At 39.3% G+C, this 27,092-nt stretch overlaps 2 protein-coding genes across 3 annotated transcripts; both read right to left on the reverse strand.

Annotated features, from left to right (window-relative positions):
* Positions 1–102: 102 nt before the first annotated feature.
* On the reverse strand, positions 103–13,877 carry palmda (palmdelphin a). Of its 2 annotated transcripts, XM_018679647.2 has the most exons (10): positions 13,758–13,877; positions 8,965–9,021; positions 8,681–8,761; positions 8,357–8,484; positions 8,136–8,250; positions 8,004–8,028; positions 7,834–7,926; positions 6,929–7,089; positions 4,518–5,564; positions 103–1,349 (listed from the first exon to the last, which is right to left on the reverse strand). In XM_018679647.2, exons 2-10 carry the CDS (start codon positions 9,007–9,009, stop codon positions 1,305–1,307), a joined length of 1,740 nt encoding a protein of 579 aa, XP_018535163.1. In that variant the 5' UTR covers positions 9,010–9,021; positions 13,758–13,877; the 3' UTR covers positions 103–1,304. The 2 variants fall into 2 exon arrangements, with proteins under 2 accessions (XP_018535163.1, XP_018535162.1); XM_018679646.1 differs by lacking the exon at positions 103–1,349 and having other exon boundaries at positions 2,192–5,564.
* Positions 13,878–22,550: 8,673 nt separating this feature from the next.
* tyw3 (tRNA-yW synthesizing protein 3 homolog (S. cerevisiae)) lies at positions 22,551–25,451 on the reverse strand. The gene is given in 7 exon segments (XM_018679650.2): positions 22,551–23,014; positions 23,017–23,062; positions 23,236–23,369; positions 23,553–23,624; positions 24,602–24,700; positions 24,785–24,865; positions 25,097–25,451. Coding segments are annotated over 7 exon segments (789 nt in total). The 5' UTR covers positions 25,265–25,451; the 3' UTR covers positions 22,551–22,825.
* Between the last annotated feature and the right edge of the window lie 1,641 nt (positions 25,452–27,092).

Here is a 27,092-nt window from a genome sequence, read left to right on the forward strand (position 1 = left end):
TGTTTCGTCAGCATCACTGTGTTCACCTACTTGATTACTCTTTTCTTGTGCTATTATCTTGTGTCTCAGTGGTTACTGTTCAACAAAGGTTATGTAGTCTCATTTTATTTCTTTTGTTTTTATTGTTTTTACCAGAACATATAAAGTTCAGTCCTGAACAGACTGAGTCAGATCTTCCTCTAAGGGTCGTCTGAGCCCACAGGCTCTACCAGAGAGTAGGCCAGCCTGTATGTAGCCTAAAAGGCCCTCTTATCTCATCTGGATTGTGACATTATGACAGCTGGACAGAATTAGGACACTGTTCAGAGACATTTTAGAGAGAATTTAGTACTAAAGCAAAGTGAAACTGTAAAAGTGGGAGGGAACAAAAATGTCATTTTAACACTGTTGAGGACATGTCTCCATCCCCAGTGGAAATTACACCCCCAGGTTTAGCATTATAGAGTAAGTGGTTTTTAATGTTTCAAGACACACAAGTCTTTATTATCAGACTAATGCAGTTACACTCTGTTAAACTCAAACGGCACAAGGAACATAATTAATTTTTACACACATGATGCACTCGGACACATCAGTACTGTTATGTGGAGTCATCGGCAGCCATGGATCACCATCAGTCACCAGCATTAAACATGAATACAACTACAGTCTAGCAGATTTCCCTCCAAACCACAACTGCTACAGCACACAATGTAAATGCTGTGAGGAGGCCTGTGGAGACTGATCATCTTCACAGTGATGGTGCCATTAGCTTAGCTTAACCAGTACACTCCAGACTAGATCAAAGAAATCTGACCAAAGTCAGAAAATCTCTACAGCCGTAAACCACATGCAGTTTAATGTTACACAAACACATTTAGCCTTTTCTGTGTGCGATTCCCAGAGCATTACTGTTGAGGCAGACTCTGAAGAACAGGAAATTCCAACTGACCGTACCTCATACCTCTTAATTTTATGTACTTTTCATGTACTTTTTGATCAATAAAGGTAATATGTCCAAATTTGAAAACAGATGTAATAAGAGGGTGAGAGATGGGTCCCGTAGCTTGAACTTTGCTTTGTTGGTTTATCAAGCTGAGCAGAGAATGGATGATGGAGAAATGAAAAACTCAGGTTTCTATACAGTCATACTATAGTGATAGCACAAAACCTCAACAGGACTAGGAAACCAGTCCCACCTGTGACTCTCTACATCCTCAGCTCTACGTGAGGTGACAGAAGGTGAGACGTGTTAAATAGAGAAGCTTTGATAGATGAAGGCTGAGCAGCAGGCTGATCAACTGGTCAGGAAGACGCAACAAACTTCATGTCAGATGGACTGACCCACCTCCTTCACGCCTCATCTGTACCTGACACACACACACACACACACACACACAATACACTGTCATTAGTGCAGCATTCAGCTGATTTACTGACAACAATCAAAATCAGCTACTACAGGAAACAATGGACAGTATGTAGGTCTGTAAATAAAGGCATTTTTCACAGCAGCAAAATAGGGTCCTGGTATTGTTTATGTTGGGACATTTGAATACCTACTCAACATATTGCACAAAAACACCCTCTAAGTAGATTATAAAATTAGAAAAACAAAATTATACAGTGAATTATAAGATAATAATGAGTAACTTTTGTCAAGTAGTGGAAACAGGTTTTACTTATTAAAATAAGATTAATTGAAAAGTTACTTTCCTGCAGAAGATGGTGAAAATGTGCTGTTATGTCAACCCTGCCTCTCTCCTCATATCTCTTTCATTTGCTCATGACGAGAGAAAAACAATAGTTTAAATGTCCACTGACCTGCTGCTTCCTCAGTCTCAGCAACAATGGCTTTCAAACATGAGTATAACAGTAAATGAGCTTCATCAATAGTTTTACTACAAATATGAATAAAGTAGTGGCTGTGTAATGTCACCTGTGGACTGATTCTGTCCTGCAGGTATAACAGTAGCACCACTGTATTCAGTGACAAATTACTGTTGGCTGTTTGTCTGATACCAGTACTGTCATTAGTGTTATTAAACCTGATGCTGTCAGCAGCATGCTACAGGATGTCTTCTGTGAGTGTACATGCTATAATGACATGACATCAGTACCAGTGTAAACTAACACAACCTGACTCCCAGCATGACTGTGAGGGGCACATCTGAGCTGATGCACATCATACAGGATTAATGTCACACACACAGTCACAAAGTGTTGTGTTGTGATGATGGTTAGACCAACACAGACAGAGCAAGCAGTTAATATCAATCAGTAACAAATTTATTAGCATCGTCATCACACGGTTATCCACATGCTCCTCACCTGTCATAGTGTAGTCAAACACACAGTATGTACAGTACAAACATCTGCTGTTAGTATAAAAACGTGAAAAGCATCAGCAGTTGGATAAAAGCTATGGTTTGACAAAACAAGACAAAAAACCCTGTTACCTGAGGTTCTTTACAAAGCGGTCTGTCTTGGATTTCAGGCGTTTTAATATGATACAGCTGTAAATATTTAGGTGTGTCTTGCCTTGTCATTGAAATACAAATGGTTTTATGTTCTCACAAATGTTTTAGGTAAACACTGTGTCAAAATATTTTCTTTAACATGACTCCTGGTTTTCACTGCAGTTTGACACTGTGAAACCGACACAGTTGAATGAATATTTCATGTCTCAAATCAATTTGATACACACTGTCACACTTGTTTATTCTCTTACTGGGTTAACATCTAACAGTAACAGTCAACTGAAATAATTGGATTAGAATTTTCTGGGTACCATGTCTCTGAAAACTACTTTGGGAAAAAAATGTATTACAGAAAAAAGTAAACAGTACTATACAATATATCAAAAGCACGTCAAATATCACGAACCCATCATAAAAATTCCAAATCATTTTAGCTGAAACCACTGTTAGTTATTATAGCTGCTCATTATTCTGAACTAGGTCACTGCAACACCTTCACACCAGCAGAGGGAGCCAGAGGAGAGCACTTCACTGGAATCCAACCCTGAACACAGTTTATCAGCTGTATCTGTTTTACAGTTACACAAGTACACTGTATGTCATTAATACTTTTCATATTGTGCCATACATATGCATTTATTGACTGAAAGGACAGTACAGACTTCACTTAAAACAGCAGAGACGTGCATTATGCTGCAGAGGGTTTAGGAATGTCCTGTGGATTTTGTTTCTGCAATGATGGAAGGAGTATTCAGATCCTTTACTTAAGTAAAAGTACAAATACAGCAATGTAAAATACTCTGTTACTAGTTAAAGTCCTGTGTGTAAAAAAAAAAATACTTCAGTAAAACTACATACTAGCACTAAAATGTAGTTACAATATTAAAGTACAAGTACTAGTTTGGTCCCTCTGACTGATATATTATTATATATGACATCATTAGATGATTAATACTGAAGCATCAGTGTGTAGCAGCGTGTTACTGAACTAATTTATATACAACAGGGACATCAGTTAACCAGGGTCATCAGAGGATTAATGGGAGCAGAGAGAAGAATAAACAAACCTGTTTTCAGTTTTTGAACTTTTTCAGGAATCTTTGATTTTTAGAGAGATAAAGGATCATTTGAACATTTGTTGAAATAAAACCATGTGAGATGTTTAGAGGAAAAAATCACTACTGGGTGTAACAGCAACTCATAGACATCATTTTTTTTTAAAGCTTGTTATTATTACCTATTGTGTGAAATCTTCATCTTAAAAGTAACTAGTGACTAAAGCTGTCAAATAAATGTAGGTGAGTAGAAAGTACAATAATTGGAGTGGAGTGGGAGCTGCCAAACACAACCTGATGGATTGTCTTATAAACTTGTCAAGGCTAATGTGTTAGCAAACAGTTGAGTATTTCCACATCTAGTTGACATGCAGTAACACATGCATTTATTTGGAGGTGTGTTTGTGTCCACCTGATGAATGTGAATCCAATATTCACTCTCATTTTGGCTCCGTTTCGCTGCTAATTCCTCCTACTATGTTAACAGCTAGTTAACAGTCTGTGTGCTGTGTGTTGCTGAGCAGGTGGTGCACAGTGGAGCTATCAGAGCTGATGAAAGCACTGAGACAGAACCATATAGTTCACTGTTACATGAAACCAAAGCAGTTAGCTTCATAGAGCTGCAGAGTTGATACTGAGAATGGTCCCTCCTACATTACTCCTAGTTATTTGATTTAGTTTTGTCTCAAGAAATAATTACTAGAACTTTAAAAATGTAACAGACCATAATGCAAGTAGCTCATCAACAAATTGTCCCCAACTTGTAAAAGTAACTAGTTACCCATGTAGAAGGAACGGTGCCATGATGTTGTTGATACTATCTCACTAGCTCAGTTCATCTCAAGCATCTATATGTGAAATCAGTTAGTCTATGCAGTTAGTCATTAGGAGACAGGTACAGCTGCTCACTGAGTGTTGGACACACATGCATGAGTTAGTCCAGTCAGCAGATGGTACAGCAGGGTTTATGTTTTTTCTGGATCTTTTTGACAGGCGGTCCTACCCGTCTGTCTCCCTGTCCCTCCACACGTCCACCTCTTCCATTGGCTGCACTTTCTGTTGAGTAGGTACTGACACCCAGCTGGGCGTGGTTCTTCTTCTCCTTCAGGTTGTTGGCCTCACCATTTTCCTCATAGTCCTCGATGATGACCAGCTCAGCCTTCAGAGAGCCCTCAAACTCCTGACCCCGCCCACTGTCATCCTGCGCCGTCTGGAACCCCATGAAGATGGCTGTGATTGGCTCAGTGGTTTCTATGGTGTTGAGGATGGTGTAAGGGGTGTCATCTCCATAGAGTGGGGAGGGCACTCTGTCACAGTGGGTGGGGCCACTGTACAGGGGAGCGGATTGGTTGTGGCTGTTCCCTGTTTGGCTGCATGACTGGTAAGAAGGTGGGTTGTAACAATAAAGTTGTTCTTCATCAACACTGATGTAATCACTTAAAGGAATATAATTGGCTGGAGTGTAGCAGAGCTGTGATTGGTAGGCTGACATTGCTTCCTGGTCATGTGATCTGGGAGGAGGACAGCCATTGGGTCTGCCTCCATTTACCCCACTGTTGCTCCTGATGACGCCGTTGCTGTGGTGTGCAGAGGGCCATTTTTCCTGAACACTGTGACACCTTCTCACCTGGTAAGAACTGTAGTGATGATCCTTCTGTTTGCCATAGTGAAATCCAGCCCCCTTGTGGTCTCCTAAGCGATGAGCTTCCATCAGATTGCCTTGGTTGTGTCTCTCTTCCTGCCTGTTGTGATGGCTTTCCTGGTGACCATAGCGATACTCACCCTGTGGTTTTTTCTGCCACTTTAAGTCTTTCTCTGCTGTGTTGTTACTAAGGATATGATCACTATAATGTCCTCCCTGGTTTCTGAGGTCACGCCCCTCCACTTTGCCTCTCTCATCTGGGTGGTCATAAAAACAATGCTCCTCCTTCCTGCTGGGATTTTGGTGGTAGTTTTGGTAGTTTACTTGGCGATGCGCTGTGGCACTTCTCAGCAACTGTTTCACCTCACTGGCTGACAACTCAGTCACAGAGGTCTGGTCATGTGAATCCTAAAAGTAGAACAGAATATGGGTCATTATCAGTAGAACACAATGAGAGGTCAATGGCAAAAGTAAAAAATTACATAAGTATAAATAAATAAATGCAAAATAAAGACATTTGGTAATGTAAAATGCTATTTCTACATTTATTTATCTATGTATACATGTATTTATTTATTTATTTCCATATTTCCACATATATTTATTTCTCTATTTCCAAATGTGTATGCAAATTAAGTGGGTGGGCTGTGTGAGGTCATAGCTCAGTCTAAAGCCGGACTGGTTATAGTGATGTGCTCCATCTATTACTACTGCCTTTACTTACTACTGCCTTGATGGCACACAGAGAGGGCGATAAATAAATAAAATTGTGGAAATAAATAAATGTAGAAATAGTATTTTACATTACCAGTTGTCTTTATTTTGCATTTATTTATTTATTTATTTCTATATTTATTTATTTATTTATTTATACTTAGGTCATTTTTGTCCTTCATACAAAAGGAGAAAAAGCAATGATCCTGGGAAAACAAACTAGGGCGGGGTCACTGCTGAGGACAGAAAACAAGTAAAAGGAGTAAAAGCAGATCATGGTGTCAGACAGTTTACATTAACTCTTGATAATTTAATATCATCTATTTTCATATTATACATCATATTTTCATTTTGAAATCTGCCAAACATTTAGATGTTATCTTTGATTCTGTTCTAACTTTTGATTATCAAATATATAAATTAATGACTGTAGTTCAGTCTGTTCATTATCATTCTCTGACTTGGAAAAAGTTATTCCTTGCTTTTCCTTCTGCAGAATTGATTACTGATTATGTTATATATTATTATACTCTCTTTTTACCTGCCTGAGTGGTACAGTCAGCATGCAGCAGCCACACTGTTACTTACATTGGTGTTGGCTTCCATTGATTCTAGAATGGGTTTTATGGTTTTAATCATTACCTGTAAGGCACTCCATTGTCTGGCTCCAACATATATTTGTTAACTTCTTTGCCCATTTGTTCCTGCACCCAGCGTCAAATATCACAGACAAACAGTGTAGACTCCAAAACAGTGTAGAGTCAAAACTAAAGAAGAGTGTGAATTTACCATCAGTGCCCAGAACTCTGGTACAGTCTTCCTGTTGAAATTCCACTCGCTACCTCAAACACTTCCTTTAAATCTCTGATAAAAACTAATTCTTGTAAACATGCATTTCTACATTAATCAGTTTTAATGAGCCAAGTCACGTTTAAATTCTGCTTTGTACAGTACAATCACTTTTAGTACATTTAGTTTTTTGTTTGTTTTTGTGAAGTAATGTGTAACATTTTTTTTGGCTTTACACAAATAAAAGTTATTATCCTTAATGTCAGTACCTCTTGTGAATTCAGAGCATAAACACACTTCCTGCCATCATCATAAACCTTGAGCCCGGTGTGTTGGTTTAGCTCCTCGGGGGGGACGGCTGCAGTAGAAAGTACTGTGCTCTCTCCGGTTACCAGGTTTTTAGTCACATTGATCTCCATGGCAAACAGAGCTAAGACACAGAGGGAAGACAGATAGTCTGTGTTAATGTTAGTTTATGTTGTCCAACTCTCATATCTGCATGTATGATTAGATCAGTCCAGGTTCCTCCATGACGAGCTCTGACCACTGCAGTTTCAGCTGCTGCTCTTCTGGTAAACTGGTAAACACTCTATCCACCATCAGTCCTTAAAGTTCACCTCTCAGTGAGCTGTGTCTCCTACATGGCCTCCCACAAATATCACCACATACACTACTGTGTGTATCCTGGTTAGTTTCAGGTCTTTAGTGGTCCTTTGGCACTGCATCTGCCTTTTCTCTGTTGTCTGGTAAACTGATCTCCTTAACCCTTGCGTTGTGGATCTGATTTGTTTGTACCTTGTCTCTTTAAAAAGCACAGAAAGTGAAGCCAGCTTGGATTCAGATCAGTTTAGTCTTACAGTAGATTTATGGGTTTATAATGGTAACCCAATTACATGTAGAGTATTAAAATGTTCAACAACAATCACACGTCATGTTCATCCAATGCTCAGTATGTTCTAAACACTCACATTTTTGCCAGAATACAGCAAAATACACAGCCTCTGTTTGATGCTAGTGTGGTTAGCTTGCATTTGTTAAGGTAAATGGGGTCACCACTTGAATCCATTGTAAATCAATCTAAGCTGACTACAAACTTTTCAGACATGTTTCAAGTTTAAGGTGTTTGATTCTGAAATGTGTAAAAATCTTTACACTCTGTCTCGCTCTCACTCACTCTGTCTTGGTGTGTTTGGCTCAGTGTGGTTATTGGCTGGTGGTGAAATGGATTGTGGGACATCTGGGAACACTGTGGTCATCTGTAATGGTTCTGTGGAACGGAAAAGAAAACTGTTAACACGAATTCTTTGGTGTGGGTTACATCCAGATAATAATGTCATGACTTACCAGGAGAAAAGTTTTCCTGGGCCTCCTGGAAAACAAATGCAAATGAGTCTGAGCAATGTAATGGAAGCACAGCACAGGGAAATACAGTACAGCTGTGTGTGTGTGTGTGTATGTGTATGAGAGTGTGTGGACCTTAATAATTTCCTCTGGACTTTTCTCCACAGCTCTAAGTCTGTTGAGGATGAAGCTCTCATTGGTAGAAATCATAGACTCCTCTCGCTCCAGATACTCCACCTCCATTTCTATCCTGATGTGTCAGACAGGACAGAGGTGAGCAACAGGTCCAACAGTTCATCCTGGTCTATGTGTATGTGCATGTTTTTCTGTGGAGTGTGTTGGTTTGTGTTTTCTACCTGTGGATGTTGAGTTGCAGCGCTCTGGTCTGCTGCTGGTCAGACAGAAGGCTCTGTCGCTGTTGGGAGTCTGCTGCATTGTGGGAAGCTGAGTCCTGTAGCAGCCACTGCTCTCTCAGAGCTTTTTTCTGTTCATTTCAAAGGACAGGACTGATTTCAATAATGGATCATGAGCAGACTAATAATGATAATGTGTGGACCAAACAGATGGCATCTACAATTCATGCTACTAAGAGATAATACTCATCCATCCAAAGGGTTTACTACAGAACTCAGCTGGTGCTATTGCTGACCACTGCTGACAAATAAATACATGTCCTGAACCTTTAGATGCTGTAGTTTGAGTTTCTCTTGGTCCAGCTCCAGCTTCTTCTGTCTAATGTCCTCCTGAATGCGGTGCTTCTCCTAACACATCAATGACAAATGGTTCAATGAATGAACTTATAGAACTCAATATTACAGATAAAGTCAGCAGAGGGATTCAGATATAGGAAATAGTCGTTAGTTTTAACGCTTCCTTCACTACTTATCTACTATTTGTAGCTATGGCTACAAAACTAATATGGTGAGTTAGAGAAGACACTGAGTTTAGAAGAGTAAAGCATTACAGTGATCGCCTGGAGCCTCTCCTTCAGCAAGTCACACTCCTCCATGCTGCTGTGGGACTGACAAAAAGAGAGACAGGGAGGAAATGAGAGTGAGGTGAAAATGATCAAGAAAAGAGAGAGCACTGAACTACATCATTAACCAAGTTAAACCCCAAGCCAGACAACTGTGACAAAACTGACATTAATGACAGCCTGTAGAAATGGATTAAATCTGACAGCAGGGAAAACAGCAGTTTATGTGATCACAGCCTCCAGATCTTTTTCTAAGCTGCTGAACAGAATCTTACTGATCTTTCTGTATTATATTGTATCTCAGCATTATATTTCATTCTGTGAGTATTTGTGATTATTAAGTAAAACAAGCATTGCAAGGAAAACAAAAGATGAATATTCCAGTGGATTTAACCATTAATCAATCAGGACAAGTCCAAATGAGAAACAGAAAATGTTTGGTTAACAACCAACAAAACAACAAGAAAACTAGGGGATAGACCGATTATCAGCCGGGCCGATTATTAGGTGCCGATATTTGGCATTTTGACGCATATCAGGTATCTGCCTTTTTTTAAAAATCCGACGGCCAATAAGAGATCAATTTAAAACTGAGTTATTTTGGCTCTGATGCAGCCGCCTCTCCGTCTGCAGTCACTACTCTGTCTCCAGCATTGTCCCGCCCACAGCACCATCTGATTGGTTACATGCAGAGCCACGGAATCTGTTACAGCCAATCAGCAGTGAAAGCTGTGCATGCACAGTGCTCACACGGTGAGAGAGAAAAGTTTGCTGGTGGAAGTCTGGAGCAGATATATGTTCTTTATTTACTGTAGAACTTTAGGAGCTATTTATTTGTTTAAGTTTTCATTTAACTTTATAAGACATGCTGCTGAGCCTGGGAGCTCCCTGCACTTTTTGTTAGAATTTGAAAACAAAGACGTCTATTGTCTGTTTAATAAACATATCGCTTAAATGCATTTAAACAAAGTTAAGTGTTGGAGTTTGTATTATTCACAATTTTGATGCCAATATTTTCACTGCATTTTACTTTTATTTTACTGCAAATAAATACTGGCTCCAAATATCGGTTATCGGCCTCCTTGACTACTAATAATTGGTATCCGTATCTGGCCCTGAAAAAAACATATCGGTCTATCTCTAAAGAAAACAGTATAAAACATGAAAACTTTACACCAACTTGTGAGGAATAATCACCAGTCCCAGTCTCCTAACACAACACCATGTTGAAGTCTAGTACACACTTATTCAGGGCTTTCTCTGAATGCATTGCATTTTACATCTGTTACTGCAGGTAGAAACATAAGATTCAGCTCTAACTGTAGCTGCCACATGTATTTGCACATTTTCGGATCTCTTGCTTAAAATCAAGTGTGATCAACTTAAATCTAGTAATGTGAACGTGCTGAGGAAGCCCTCAACTTTAGAGACATGCACATGAATGCAATGTTGACACCACTTCATACCATTGGTCCATTCTGACAGGATCATTTTAACAAAACTGATTTGTCATCATATGACAGCTACACAAACCCTCATCAATATACACAGTGTGCACAAGTGCATCTTTCTGTGTTCTGTTCCCCATCATCTGCCTTCAGCTGGAGGTGTTTCTGTTGTCCCTCCAACACAACTCCAACAACCTTGAAGAAGTTGAGGTCATCGTTATTGTTACTGCAAACTGTTACTACTAGTGTACCCTCTCTCAGTAGACAACTGTCTGACAGGACCTCTGATTTACAAGACTCTTCTTAACTACAGCTGCTCTGTGTGTGTGTGTGTGTGTGTGTGTGTGTGTGTGTGCGTGCGTGTATGTGTGTCTCCCCTTTCTGCCATCTACTCCAGACTGGCTGTCTGCCATACAGAGTCTCAGTCAGTGTTTTGATCATTCTGAAAACAGCCCTGTATCATGTTTTAGTTGAACCAGGTTTTATATGTACAGTATATATTCATTATTCACTGTCAATCACTGTAAACATATGTTTATTCATTTACATAAACCTACAGGACTATATTTCTAAAACTCTGACAACTGCTGTATCAGGGTCCGCCCTACATGGAGTAGATCTGTGACTTCCTGTTCAGAAATACACCACTGTGGCTTTTTATATACTACAGGGTCAAATCTTTTATTTATATCCAGTGGGTCAGCATCTGCTGGGGGAGTGTTGACGTCCTGCTGCTCCAGCTATCCACAGAGTGAACCATGTAATTGCCTTGTTGTGGTTTTACGTGTTTTTTGTTTTTTTCAGCAGGCAATGTGTGTGTGTGTGTGTGTGTGTGTGTGTGAAATGTGATGTGTAGTAGTAGTAGAAAACCTGTCAGCATTAAATGCCAAATATCAGCATAGATATAGTTTAACAATGTTTTTTTTTTTTTTTACATAAAAACACAGGGAATACACATAAAACCTAGCCCACTCCCTCTTATTTGACCTCATCACACAAAAACACTAATCATTGTAAAAAACTAACTCTAATGTATCTATAACAGTGGCCATGCAAAGTATTTATTGTCAGTTGTGTGCCTCGCCCCTGAGGTCATTTAAACACAGCATCATCATCACTTTGTTTATCCAGCAGATTCAGTTGTTGACCTTCTTCAGCATGTCAGTTTGCAGAGTAAACATTCTGGATGTTATTGTGGAGTCAGAATAAATGACACTGTTTATTCCAATGTAAAAACCCAAGCGCAGAACTTTGTCACAGCTATTTAATAATCAAATCAGGATCCTTACACAAAACACCTCTGTGTATCACAGGAATTGCAGGGTTAATGTTTTTTATTATTATTGTTTTATAAAATAAACTAAAATGAAATATGCCACTCTACAGAGTCAGCAGTATGTAGGTGTCAGAGAAGCTGTGTGTTCGATATAGATATGGGTCAGGAGAGTTTATAGCGGGGGTTCAGACATGTTCACATATATAAAGGGGTTGAGGGGGTGGAGCACATTCTTAGAACGAAACATACACATTTACTGCTTCTATTTCCAGGTCACCATTTGTAAGAGAATTAAACCCAGTTAGCTGGTCTAAGGCATGTATACTTTACTGTGGACTTAATATCAAAGTTGAATTCTCCAGGTATTTTACCGATGCATTCCTATAACTGCAGGCAAAGTCTGTAGTTATATGACTTGGAGTTAAACAAACAGTATCCTAACATGTCATACATCACTGCATGAGGTCAGCCAGGAGAAAAGGGTCTCAGTCAGTCAGATCAATTTTGCTCTATGTCATCTTAACAAACCATTCTGTCCACACAGAAGTAGAGGGACTACGTGTTATTCTGCCCTAACTCCCCCAAACAAGGCTTCAAGCCTGACAGCCTGAGGCAGGGGCTAATCTGACACACACACTCGGTCAGACAGTCTGTTTATCCACACACTCGTCACATCATGTGCTAACTAAAGTGAAAACTCATTTACCAACCTGCCTGTAAGTAACAAATTAGGAAAACTTTTTCTCACTCCTGTGAGTCTGTCAGTCAGTCAGTCAGTCAGTCAGTCAGTCAGTCAGGTAGCCAGTCAGTAAAGCAGTGGGTAAATTGAGCTAATCTGCTCATGAGGTAGTTAATCTGTGTAAACCATCTGTTTGCCAGCTATAGACAGTCACAGTGAGCATGTGGGCTGATCAGAATGACTACCATGTGCTCAGTGCCTGATTATCTGAGAAATCTGCCCATTGTATTTTCTATACTGTGGAATAAAGCTGACCAATGCAGGTGACAGCAATTTTACAAGATTAATATGAACAGTTCTCTGATACTGATATATATTAAGTTTCAGTAACTGTTTCAAAACCACATACAGTCAGGTTGATATTCAATGCAGTGAGCCAGTGAAAATCATATGTCTCCAACATGCCCACTTTTCCACTAAGTCCTGAAAGACGATATTTCTAATCCTGTGTTAGTGACATATGGATCTTGTGCAAACAAAATAATAATTATCTTGTGCACAGCAGACTTTTAAAAAATAACTTTCATTAAATGCTAAACTTTTACTTAAACGATACAATTAAAAGAATAAGGTATTTTCTCAATCCACAAATAATCACAACATCTTTCCATTTACATATAAAAAACATTAAATCCACCAGACTCTGATTAATGTTTTACATGACAGTGATGCAGAACACCACTGCACCAAGGACTGCAATCATGTGTCTGGCTAAAGTAAAATCTGTAAGTTGTGTGATAAAAGATTTCTATTTAATTGGCTGATAGTCATTAGAAGTCTAGATACTCATGCCTAGGCTCACACTCTGGTACACAGAGTGTAGTGCAGGCTATGCTCTGACCCTCACTGGGACGAGCAGCAGCTCGGAGAAACTGAAGCTTAAACAGAATTAAAGACTTATCTCCACCTCTTTCTGTTTGTCTTCTGTGACGCTCTTTCTCTCTTATAAAATTATTCAAATGGTCAATGGTGCATTTCAACAGACGTTTTCAGCGAATTCGATGTGCAACATTTGTTTTATTTGAAACCCACCATGACTGTCTACATAACCCTAACGCTAGTTTACTTCGTTGCTGGACATTGAAGGGAAATGTCAGCAGAAACACATCTACTACTGTCGTCTGAACTGGCTTTGACCAGCTAGTGGGCAAACTTATTTGAAACTATGAAACAATGTGGCTGCACGTTGGAAAGTTGAGTCGTTAATAGCAAAGTAATTGGAGCAGTTGGAGTACAGCTCATTAGAGAACACGTCAGACTTTACAAACAGCTGAAGGTGAAGAAGAAAACGAGACTCAGGTGTGTTCAGTTGTCCTACCTGACAGCGGCCTCCTCCTCCTTCGTCTGCTGCTGGGCGGGTTCTGAACCCCCGCTTTCTCTGTCCGGCGGGAAGCTCGAGACCACCCGAGTGCAGGTGCAGGGGGCGGGGCTCTCAGTGTCGTGTTGCAGCTGATTGACAGTTTGATGTCTTCCTGTCAGCCAATAGCGTTGAGGCCAGTGTCGCCACTAGAAAGTCAATTTTCGTTTTCAGTTGAGCTGGAGTTCTAATCATCCAGACAAGATTAGTCAGGTAAAAACAAATAAAAGCATAGCGGTGCTTCATTGGTTATTTTATGGATGTAAGGTCAGTTGTTGTGTGTTGCAATATCTGTTGTTCATTAAGAAAACTGCATGTTTTGATTTGACAGAAGTTACTGGCTAAATAGATCAGAATGTTCACATTTATTTCACTGAGCTAGTATTATAATAACACGTTTAAGTTTTATTTATATTTTGAAAGTGTTAAACTCATGAGCTGAAGTAGTTATTGGGATCATATTGTGATAACTACTAAATGTATTGTGTTTGTCTTTTTCTCTGTTGACGTTGCTGACTTCAGCTGTAGTTAAATGAAAATGCAGCAGAGTCTTGTATCATCTAAAGACAAAGCCTGTCTGTCTGCTCAGTGCTGAATGATGTGCGTTAGATACCAGAACAATCAACCTCATCTGCTTCACTCACAACTGTTCTTTATTTAGTAACTCAGTAATTTTATTTGAGTCGTTCATAAAAGGATAAAACAAGGTTTAAGTATCCAGAACGGTTTACAGAGTTATTATTGTAGGTTATTATATTTATTAGAGGGCTCCTTTGTTAAGATTAGTGGTAACTACCTGAAACCATGATGTCACTTCAGTAAAAACATGTAAATTAGACACAGCAGAGTAAAATGTAATTAAAATGCAAATGATACATTTAATTCGCCAGGTTCTTTACATCACTGCACAAAGTTCTGCTATGGTGCGATCCCTCCTGATATATACCTGAAAGTCTCCGCCCTCACCTGTACATCCTGTCTGACATTTTTTATCTTCATAATCTTTCTCACTTTTTTCCTGATCCTCATCAAAAGGGAAGAAGACAACACATCACTGGACACCAACATTTCAAAATCCCAGCTAGGTAAATAACACTGTTTATATATCATAATCATAGATGAAGAAATCACACTCAAGTAATATTTACATCTGTTTACACAGAGACCAATCTGTGTTCATATATACAGTATATGATGTTACTTAAACAGAACACATCATACCACCTGATGAGAGTGTCTGAGAAATCATTTTTGGTCCCTTGTACATGCACAGTATGATTTACATTACAGTGCAAATAATGACATAATAAAAACATATGTAACCAAAACAACACATTTAGGAATTCTGCAGCCAAACAACCATCCTGATGACAGTAAGAACATCCTGTCCAGAACCTGAATGTGCTCAAAGAATATCAACAAATACTGTTAACTGAGAAGACTGTCTTGAACTGTGCTGCGACCTGGAGGTAAACTGTGACCATTAACCACAAATATAACCAGTATACATTTACTTACAGTATATTACACAGTATTCCCTTTAGAACCCTGTCATTTATAGATTTCTATTATACTCTACAAGATATGGACTTAAGAAATTAGAAATTAGTTATATTAGACATTTTATCTGACACATGTGGTATTGTTTTAATTTAATTTAAAACCATTTCAATTTCAAAACCATTTTGTTGCAGTTCCACATTTTTAATAAACCACTGAACAGCACCTGCCAGAGTGCACTCTGGGAGAACAGTGCCCTCTGCCTGTTGTGTACCATAAAGCAGGTATCAGTAAAATCTACCTGCAAGCAGACTGTATAAACAGAGGTGTATATAGTGTCTGTTTGTTTGCAATAATTTAATACTAGGTCAAAGTCAGAATGACTCAAAATTGTCTTCTTGATGACTGATGCATGTTCAAACACTACAAGCAGTTTTAAACAAAAGAGGCTACAACCTCAAAACATGGTTGGTGTAGGAAAGACAAAGGTCCAAGTTTGATGTTAAATATGTGATGTCCATTTCATCTTGGTCTTGTGGTGGGGTGGGGGTGGGGGTTGAGGTCATAGTCATGTGACTTCTGTGAATGATCCGGGGCTCTAGATTACCAGAAAAGAAAAACATGATTAATTGAGAAAACTGATGCTAAAAATAGACTTTATACACTTATACACTTGTGCAGAATCTTTCTATCTGCATATTTTTTTGTGCTGTGTCTGAGTTTTCTCTGTACTGTGAAAATGTTAGTATTTTTGACAATTTCATACAGGAAGTGACTGTGATGAGTAGCACTTCCTTAGAAGGGTTTTTGCAGTTGCATGTAGCCCGATACTTATTTATATCAGAAAAACAACAAACACATGCTCTTTGCGAAAATGGAAAAAGCCAACATGTGTCAAAGTCTAACATGTATACTTTACCTGTGCAGCAATATATTTGTTGCTGGTTTCCACGGTGTGATTCATTTGAAGTGATGCCTCATCAGTGTTTGCTGTGCCCTCATCTGATGGGCTCTGAGGAATCACAGGTCTCTTTTTAAAATACTGAACCACAAACGCCACCTGCAGACAGAGAAAGAGTAAAGACTGAACACATACAGTCATTTTAATTGTCAGACAGTCTGTCACGGTGGAAATGGAAGACAGGAACAGTCATACAACGAGTAAACTTAAAGAACTGTATGAAAGTATTAATGTTATTGAAGTATTTTTGTTGTGACTGGAGGGAGACAAGATTTTTGTTTAGATTGCTTCTGTGACCCAGCCCTTTGTCCCAGCCAAGACTGCCGTGCATGACTTGTAGCACAAAAGAAGAATTCAAATTCATTGAAGCAACAACAACATGTAGGCGGTGTGTGTCCCGCAGCAATTTAGTCCATTAGGACAGCTGCCTATAAAGGAAGAAACCTAAATTTATTTGGCCAACCATAGACTTAATGATGCATAGCTGCAGAGTGGTGGTCTGACTCTCTGAAAAGAGGCTCTGAAATTTTCTGTATGTTACAGAAAATCTACCTTAAAATATAAGACATGTGAGGGAATATGTGAGTACTGTATTCTAAATAATTTCTGTGCTTAAAGGTCAAAGAAGTGACTGAATATGAGGAGCAGGGAAGACTTGTTATTGCTTACTGTCAAGGAGGCAACTGATTACATAAGGTTACATATTTGGTTTTTGACTACTTTAGATTTATTCAAATGATTTATTGACTTTATTAATGGATTTATTCATTTCTGAAGCATTTTACTTTTGTAAATATAGTTAATTCCTCTGTGTTCTGGACAATAACTTAATTTCCCTGAGGGAGTCATCCCAAAGGGATCGATAAAGTCTAGTCTAAGTCCAATATGGCTGTTACTTTGACTTGTTCAGACTTTCATTGTTTTTCTCTTCTCATGAAGAAGTGTTTACAGTGCATGTGATAGTAGATCTAGGTTTACATTAACAAATTACACTCACATTGAAACCCATTGTTTGACATATGTACTTCGGTGTTTTCTAAATTAATATTATGATTGTGTTTGCAAACATTGCTCACTTGATATCATTAACATTAGTCACTTGATATCAGTGCATGAATGTGAATTGATTTTAACTGAACTAGAGCTGAGGGTGACAAACTCAAGTTGAAGATAACAAAGTACAACTGAGTACGCTGGATGGTGAGCTACCCCTAACAAAGTCCTGAATGAGACAATGAGGGCTGAGCCTGATAAAGTAGAGCTGATCCTTACAAGCTGAGCCTCAGACATGTTGAATGGCCACCAGACCACACCAGGCTACAGATGAGGGATCCTCCTAAACCATTATGAATACCCCAAGGTTTCTCAGCAGAGGGGCTGATCTGTGCACTGAGACAGGTGAGTTAGGCAGAAATTACAGCCAGCAATGTGATGTCACCAAACTCATTATTACTGCCTAAGAGTGGCATCTCATTACAGCAAGGTTAAACACTAAGGTAACCAGCAAACAAGTAAACATGAATAAGGAAAGATATGAATAAAGGAACATGTGAATAAGGAAACATGAGTAGGACAAATTGAGTAATAATTGAATGAATTGAATTGAATGGCTACAGCTCATTAGATGAATAATAACTGACCAGAAAGACAGCAATAGCTCCACCGATGACTTGTCCTGCTATAATGTCACTCCAGTGGTTTCGGTATTCAGCCACTCTATTGATGCCTGTCAGCACAGCCAGACTGACCAATGAGAGACTGAAGAGCGGGCCTGTCAGTCGACCTCCACTGGAACCAATGCAGGACATGATGTACATCTGGAATGAAAAGTTATTCCACAGTGAAGTAGTAAAGTAGTGACGATAACAGTGACGATAACAGTGTGAAGATTATTATAGTGAAGTGATTATTATTTGTTCTGTCTCTACACATTTCTAGCACCTGTCATTTTAAAGTGAACTACTCACAGCCAGATACACTGCTGTATACAGGCTCAGTGCAGCTTCTTTGGATGGAAATGTCTTCCTGGCTCTCATGATGTCATCAGGGTCACCAGTGCAGGCATCTGATTGGCTGACAAAGTGCACTGTGTCCTGGCAGCTGAGAGCAGTGTAATTGGGCTGGCAAACAGACAGGAAATAAGGAGCCAGACTTCCTGTGACCAGCTGACCTGCGTTGACAAAGATGTCTGTTGCAAACAGACCAAAGACATACACACCTGCAGAGAAACATACACAGCTTAGAGGATTTACTTTTGTGTACAAATCTAAACATTTTAAAGGAGCAAGTTGCCATATATGTTCCTGTACATTGATCTAAAGACAGCAGATTCATATTTTAGGTGACAATGTAGGCTAATTAGAATAAATCATTTATACTAATATTAATAAGAGTCCATGTGAACTGAAAATGTTTTAACTTATGAAAAAAAGTGAATTGTGGAGCTTTATGAATCTATGTCATAAACACACAGAGGGAAATAACAAAAGAACTGGATTTTTCTGCTGAGTTCTACATTCAGTCAGAGGCTGAGCTCTCACTAACAGCTAACATACAGTTGTTACATTGTCAAATTTAGTTAATGACACAAGGTGGAAATTTGCTTCTCTTTCTGTTTGACCACACTTGTATTACAAAAAAAGCAGTGCCATGGCAAAGACATCATAGAAAACTACAGTCACAGCAGGACTGACTGTTTCAGTGTCAGGGCTCTGCTGTTGTGCATGTTTGTTTATTGGTATGTTTCAGACACTCATATAGATGGAGCATCACTGATCTAATGAATTACACCTGGGATTTTCCTGCTATGACAAGTCATGATGTGAAAATGATGTACAGTGAATGAGTAACCATCGCAATGACTTTGGACAAAGCCACAATGTTAATACGAGGTGATCTTGTTATCAGAAGAGTATACCATGTATGTTTGTATTTTTACAAATTATGTAATTACAATGACAACATGCTCTACACATGCTTTGGTGTAGAACTACACCTTGTTAAAATGAGAACTGTATGAGTAGTTTTATGTAATGAATTGATTTGAACTGCCAACATCAAGTGCAATATTTGTATTTCGATTACCAAGGAAACGGAAGGTCCTGCGCACCATAGGGTTCACGTAGCAACAGTCACCCATGACAACAACCTTATCTTGGTCGTAAAGGTTGTTTGAGTTGTAGTGAAGGAGGAAGATAACAAGCTCTACACCTGAAATCTGCAAAACATAATTAAAAAAAGATGAGGAATAGAATGTGAGAGAAGGAGGAAGAAAATAAGCAGATGGAGGAATTTACTTTTGAAGGAGGCTAACTGTCACACATAGTTAACTGCTGACTGTATCTCTGTAGGTTTGTCAGTAAGTGACCCCATTCACATACACAGTCACTTAATCCTTTGTTCATATAATATATTTCAGTTTAAGATTTTCATCTCAGCGTGTTCTTTTGCTGCTTACTGCAAAGCACACAAACTGGTGTGATGTATACACTTCTCTGCATCAACACGTCATCACATCCTTTAAATCTGCCTTGTTGCTTGTCATTATTTTAATCTCTTGTTGAGAACAGCTAACACATTTTATAGGGACAATGAATGTTGTAGGGAACTTAACTAATTAGATCAAACGTGTCAACAAACACATCTTGTTTAATGTCATGAATATTAATGGTTCAGTAGATTAGAGTATTACTTGTATGTATGACTGTGGTAATGAAGATAATAGATACAGAGAAGCACAGCAATGCTTTCTGTTACTTTTCTTGAAATCACAGTTAGACTCACCAGTACAACAGGCAGTCCACCCACCACAGAGTACAGTATTACAGGCTGTATGAGGCTGTCCTGTTCAGGTCCAGGATCTGGTTTGGTTAAAGCTGGGTCTCTGCAGATGAAGCCCTGCTGTGCTGGACTGAAAGTGTCAGTGAACTCGCAGTAGTAAACCAGCATCACAGTACCTGCCAAAATCACCACCTGGAAGTACAGCATGGTGGAGTCAGTCTTACAACCTCCAGTAAAACTGTTACCGATGATGACGAATTCAGTCGCACTGTACACGGTCCTGGACACGGAATCCAACTTACAACCACAGTTGTTCTTTCAAATCCTATGTTGCCAATTCATGATGCATTATAATCCAATTTTATAGTCATTACGATTTGTAATCCAGTTGTACAGGTCTTGTAGAATACAGTGCAAATATGAAACCCCAGCTGATGATGACTATAATGAAGATGATGATGGTGATGATGATAGTGATGATGACGACGACGACGACGGTGATGTGCCCCTGAGAGACTGAGATAGTCGTTCTCCTTTGCCTTTTTTGATTCTGTGAGAGGGAAAACATCCTTCCACTCCTGTGAATTTCCTGAATCATCTGACTGCAGTGAACAAGGGAATTTGTTCTATTTCACTGAGCAGGCTCTAAAGAGCCACAATTCAAAGTGCAGGGAGACAGTGTGTTTTCTGGACAGACTGTAAAGATTGGATCTCATTCATCAAGTCTTTGTACAAAATTTTTTATGTAGAGCACATAAATCACATCTCATATAGAACCATCAAAATTGCTGTAACAAGTAGACCAATAGCTTTAGGTGCCAGAGGGAGAATATTAACGTTAATTCTATAGTGACCACTAGCAGTAGCCAGTGGAAATTTCCAATTACAGAGAAACCTTGCAACTTTCAGTGCGAGTGCTGCTGCTCTCCAGTGGTAATAATGCCACATAATGTAGATAACACACAGCCAAACAAACACAGCTCTGGCCATTAGGCTGAGGAGATATAATTGAGGCCAAGAGAAAAAAAGACGCTAAGACTGAGGATTACTGGAGGGACATATGATAGAAATAGGCATCACATAACACCAATCCTAAGTGGATGGTGAACCTAAGAGCAGACCACAGCAACCTCCCAGAACAAGAACCAATCAACATCACAAAGGCAGACATCCAACAATTAGTGTCTAGCATGAAAACCTGGACAACACCAGGATTTGACAAGATCCACTCCTACTGGCAAACTGCTAACTGCTGCGTCTGCCACCACCTATACATAAGAGGCAGGACAGCTAAAAGTACCTCGGTAACCTTCAGGTCAAGGGAAGCTGTGAGGACACAAGGAAGTCAACAACAGCAAAATATCATCAGAGGGTGAGACAAGATATCAGCTTGGTAGTAGGAACAAGGTCTAAACCATTAATATGTATGCTTACCAGTCATCAGATATCCAGCTGGAATAGTGAGCTGGCCACAGGAGATAGATGCTGCTGATGTCAAGACATGAAAACGCCTCACAGTGCACAGGGTTCCACTTAAAGTCCACCCACTCCATGAGCAACAAAAAGAAAAAGGGTGAGGATTAGTGAGTGTCAGAGCCACAATCCACGATGAAACAAAGGGTGTCCATGAATACATCAAAAAGATGGTCTCTTGGGATGAACTGCTAAGAGAGTGCCTAGACTGCAGAAGACAGAAGATGATGAGTAGAAAGAGAAAATACTGTGGAAGACCAAGCCCATCCATGGGATGTATCATCGACAGAAAGAGGAAGAGGCTGACATCAAGAAATCCTACCAGACCAGCCTGAGGGATCGCACAGATGCTCTGATCATGGCAGCACAACAACAGGCAAACACCAGATCCATAGAGGCTAGGGTCTACTACAGAAGACAGGACCCAAAGTGCCGACTGTGCAAAGATGCTGCTGAGACAGTCCAGCACATAGTAGCTGGGTGTAAGATGAAAGTTGGGACATTGTACACTGAGAGGCTAACCAATCCAAGCATGGATTAGAAGTTCCTAAGTCCCAATGGCACATATCACTGAAAGTGGTTGAGAGCATCAAAGCTAAGATCCTGTGGGACTTCAAGCACCAGACTGACAAACACCTGCTGGCTAATCAACCAGATATAGTGGTGATTAACAAGGAGGAGAAGAGGGCAGTAATGATAGATGTGGCAACTTCAGCTGACAGTAACATCAGAAAGTACCAGGGGCTGGAAGAACAACTGGAACAGATGTGGAAAGTGCTATATATATTTTATAGATTGTACATTCCTGAGGGCTGAACCAATAAGATAAGCTAATCGATGACTGTAAACCAATGAACAAACTTTTAACATTTCCCATATGATAATATATATATATGTCAACTGCCTATTTTGATGATGCATTTAATACTACAGTAATGTCCACAAAGGTTGTAATTGAGATAATGAAGCATACACACATTATAATGATTACAACGGGGAATAAAGATCATTTCATATTTGAAATCATTCCAAAACAGTGATATGTATAAAAATATCTTTATTGCTTTTCATTATTTTTGGTTGCATTATTGTGGCAGCTTTGTCCATACTGGGTTCCTGTAGACATGATAGCTTCATTATTCCAGTGAGTGGACTGGTCTGTAGACAGGCTGTTGACACATTTTAAACCAACCCTCTGACTTAACACTGCTCCACAGCAGGTTAGCTGTGTAGCATAAATTACTATGGTGACCTTGTACTTTGCAATAAAGGCCCCTGCTCTTGAGAGAGCAGGCATGTGTGCAGAGGCACCACTTCATGTTAACAGATCCAGACAGTCGTCCAACTCTTGCAGACTGCTGGACCCATCACCATAGCAACAGTCAGTCTGATGTTCTCTCTTCCGCCTCCGTTTATACACAGTTGTCTTGTTCTTCTCGTCCTTTTCTGTCTCTAGGCAGTTAGGAGGATTTTGGAGTTCCTGGTGGGATCTAGGAATCGTAGTTTTTGTAGTTTCTCTGTAGTCAGAGATGACTGAAGGTTCTGGTAGAACCTGGACATGACAAAAAAAAATCTGAGCTACCTGCAGCGTGTGGCAGTGTATATTCAGAGATTTGAAATTAATTCTGATGTACAGAATTAGCAAGAACTTCTTATTTTTGCAGTTGGTAACAGTCATTGTTTCTACCAATGACGGAACAGGAGTGGGCCAGTTAGCAGACTGACCTGTGGATCCGTCTTAGATTCTCCTCCATTTTCTGATTGACTATTTGAGTTAGGAAATGGATGTAATCATGTCCAACCAGGAGCTTTCCTTCATGGCTCAGGGGAACCTCCAGGCCGTGGGTGCTACGAACTGCCTAGAGGGACAAAATACAGCAGTAAAACATATTCACAATTGTTAAACAATATAGAAAGCCACACCTTGCTATTCCAACTTTATGGATTGACAAAATTATTAGCATCAAATGGAATGTAATGGGTTGAAGAACAAATTCTTTTCATCACAATTTTAGAAATGTCACTAATGTCTCAAAACATACTGCGATTATCTTTCCTGTCTTGCTGACAGTGAGACCAGAGTTCCTGAAGCCTGAGTTGATAGCGACAGTGTGCTGGAGGAGAGAAAAGACATTTTAATTACCAAGTGTTCTTTTTTTTTTTTTTTTTAAATCAACTGCACCTTAAAAAGACAAAAGCACTGGTTTTAAACATTAAGTCCATATGGTCCAAGTCTCAAGTACAATCTGAGTAGTTGCATGTATATTTTATATTTAAATCCTTGTGTGTCCAATCCAAAGAGAGCTTTTAGAATGGTCCCTGCTCACAACTGCATTACTATGAAACAGCAATATAATAACAGGCAAAAGTGTGATGGTGACTGATTGTTCCTGGGAACACATAACCGGTCTTAATCAGATTCAAGTCAGCAACATTGAGATAGGAAGAGAGGAGAAAAATGGCTGAGGGTATTCTACTCTCCGTTTAGCTGCATATGTTGATTCTTAGTGGTATGCCACTCTTGACTGAACAATAGTAAACAGTGGCATACTATTGCTACCAATGGTGCCTGTCAATGAAAATGGTGTTTGTCACTTGTTTTCTGGTGTGCCATATGGCAACAACGAGAGTCTGCATATGGCGCTACAAGTGACACTTATCATTGGTTTAAGTCACTAGATAGTGGTTTCTGTCAGTGGAACATAGAAGCATCACAATCATGTCACAATCAGCAGCAGTGCATGTCTGCCAGTAGAGCATGAAGGACATGCTGTTTGTCTGAGTCAGTTGTATACCATCAGCTCCTTTTACAATCTGTGTTGCTGTGTTAAGTCTGCAAGTTCACGTTCATACAGGACTAAAATGAATGGAAGATAGCTGACCGTGTAAAAAAATCTATGTTATGCTGTGTTAATCTGTACAAAGAATTTTATGTAAAAGTCTTACAGTCGCTGCTTTTCATAGCTGACTCATCCCAACTGATAGGCTAGTGCTGTGTGTTGTGTTGACTTCTTCACTGTTCATAGAGTGCATAAAGAACACGGTCACTGTTCAACAACATAAACAGACACATTAACTGCCCCCTCTTCACCATAAGCTGAGCATCTTCCAGTCTCCTACACTGAACATGGAGTATGAAGGGTTCAAACTTCAACACAGCATCTCCACTGGACTTGGCCAGACCAGACATCTGAAGAACACAATGTCCTCTTGTTAATATTACATCATATTATTATTTGGACCGTCAGAAGCACAGAAGTCTATCATATCTCACCAGGTCATCAGATGTGCATTTTTGGTGTGAGACAAACAACCAAATGCAATTCTGTTTCTGAACATCACTGCTCTCTGGAGCCTAAAAGGAAAGAGACAAGACAGGAAACACAGATGTTACACAGATGGTACAGCCAAAGTGCTGTGCTAATATTCAGTGTCTGTCAATAAGTTTTACTAATGCTACGTATTTTTGTTCCAAAAGGACACCTCCCACCTATGTGAAATCCAGTCTAATTTAACAGCTTCCGAAGAGCTCTGAAAAACTAGTCCAGCTTGTTCAGACTATCTGCTAACAGAAGACTTCTCTCACCCCATCGATGAGGATAGTTCTACCGGAGCAGGAGCTGGTGGTAAAATACTCCTCACAGCTGTTGAGCAGAGACACTACATGTTCAATATCTTGATCCACACTACCCTTCTTACTCAGGTCCAGCTTGCTGAGAGCCTGCTTCTTCCACTGACTAAACGTTTTGTCCATGGCGGGTCTGACTGTAAACGTCAGAATCACTGGTGAGCTGACGGAGCAACAAGTTGTTCACGTGCTCAGGAAACATATAATTCATTTAGAATTCATTTTTACTTTGGAAATGTTAGCTACCTGCTAGCTGTGCTAGCCACAGGTCCAGCTACAATTTATTTTGATTCTTCTTCTTAAGTTAAAATGGCGGCGGAGGTATCAGCCACACTGCCGCCTGCTGTACCGGAGGCGTTACTATGAGAAATTAAAAATGTTTTATTTTATTTAGACACATGGAAACACAGGTAGACATAAAAATAAATTATCTAGTTGTAGCACATACTAATGTTGTCTTTCTGAAGCAGATCAAGCCGTGCACCATTTTTTATCAACCTAAAGTAAAACATTATTGGTGGTATACTGACACAAATAACGTTACATACTGTGTGACGATCAAGAGTTCAGAGGGTTCAGAAGAACATATTGGACAGACTGAAACATAGAAAACTATTTTTTTGTTTTATTTTGTGAAGCTGTCATACGAATTTGTATATAGGCCTATCGTTTAGTAAGCATTTACAACTTAGATGTAGCCTACAAAGGACAAAATGTGACAAAACTGTAAGACTAATATTGAAACATATTTCCTAAGAAAATGCTGTGATATAAATCAGTGTCTATTTATTTATTTCAAATAAGTAATTCCAGAGCAATTTGAACATTTTTGTATTAGAGCATTTTCTTAATATCTTATTTACTTGTAAAACAGAACATACATAGACACAGTGAAGAAAGGGGAAGGAAAAAAGAGGCAGCACTCCAATGACCTGTTTTGTGAAGAAAGATTAGAAGAAGTTTATTTGAGTATGGTGTCTGCTTGTCAATTAGCCTGATAGAGCGAGTCGATATGATGATTGGCCTGCTCTTATTATTAGTTATCTTCTGAGTATTTGGAAATCAGAGAGAGGAAAAGGAAGAGAATTAGTGACAGAGGGAGCGTTATCCCCTATTGGACTGGCATGGTTTACTGGCCCGGAATCTAAAAGTGAGAAGAGAGCAGGAAAAAAGTTGAAGCAGATCAGAATACAGTGACACACTAGAGGAACAGGATATCTACCATGAAGACATTATGAGGATCAGACCACAGGTCAGTCTTACAGTTCTTCTTGCTACATTTAAATATTGACCTATAACATGTGCTACACTGTGATGGGGTGACAGCAGAGATTACACAGTCAGGTGCCGGGATGAAAATCACTGCAGAACAATGGAAAAAGACTGAAGGGAGTTTTCCTCTCAGTCTCAGCTATTATGGTAGATTTATTGAAAAATAATATAAATGCAGCTACCCACATTGCATTCAACAACATAACCCCCAGCACTATTAATACAGCTGACACGTGTTTGGCAACTTAACATTTTAAATGTACAGCGTTTACAAGCAGTCCTAGTAACAATAATTTATACTTCACCTTAATTGTGACTATATCATAAAGATGACTGTCACACTCTAAAGACAGAGGTATTCAGATTGATTTGGCCAGTCCTGTCTGTTGTTTAATTTTATGAATTTCTAATAATCAGTTGGATAAAGACATGTTTTTGAGGGCTGATAACTAGCCTGATATTCTTAGACACAAGGAGCCAATATTCAGCAGTAACAGTAGGTACAGTGTCTGTTGTCACCTTTAGATTAGATTACTTAAAAATAAGAGAGAGAAATTTCTTAGAATCACTTCAGGTTAAAGGACAAAACATATTCTGCATTTTATTTTTGCTCAAATCTCATGAAAAGAGTAAAACATAAGACTAATACTTTCAGACTACCCTCTCTGTGGAGGGAACTCTT

This window comes from Lates calcarifer, linkage group LG4, assembly GCF_001640805.2.
Source record: "Lates calcarifer isolate ASB-BC8 linkage group LG4, TLL_Latcal_v3, whole genome shotgun sequence".
Lineage (NCBI taxonomy): Eukaryota > Metazoa > Chordata > Actinopteri > Centropomidae > Lates > Lates calcarifer.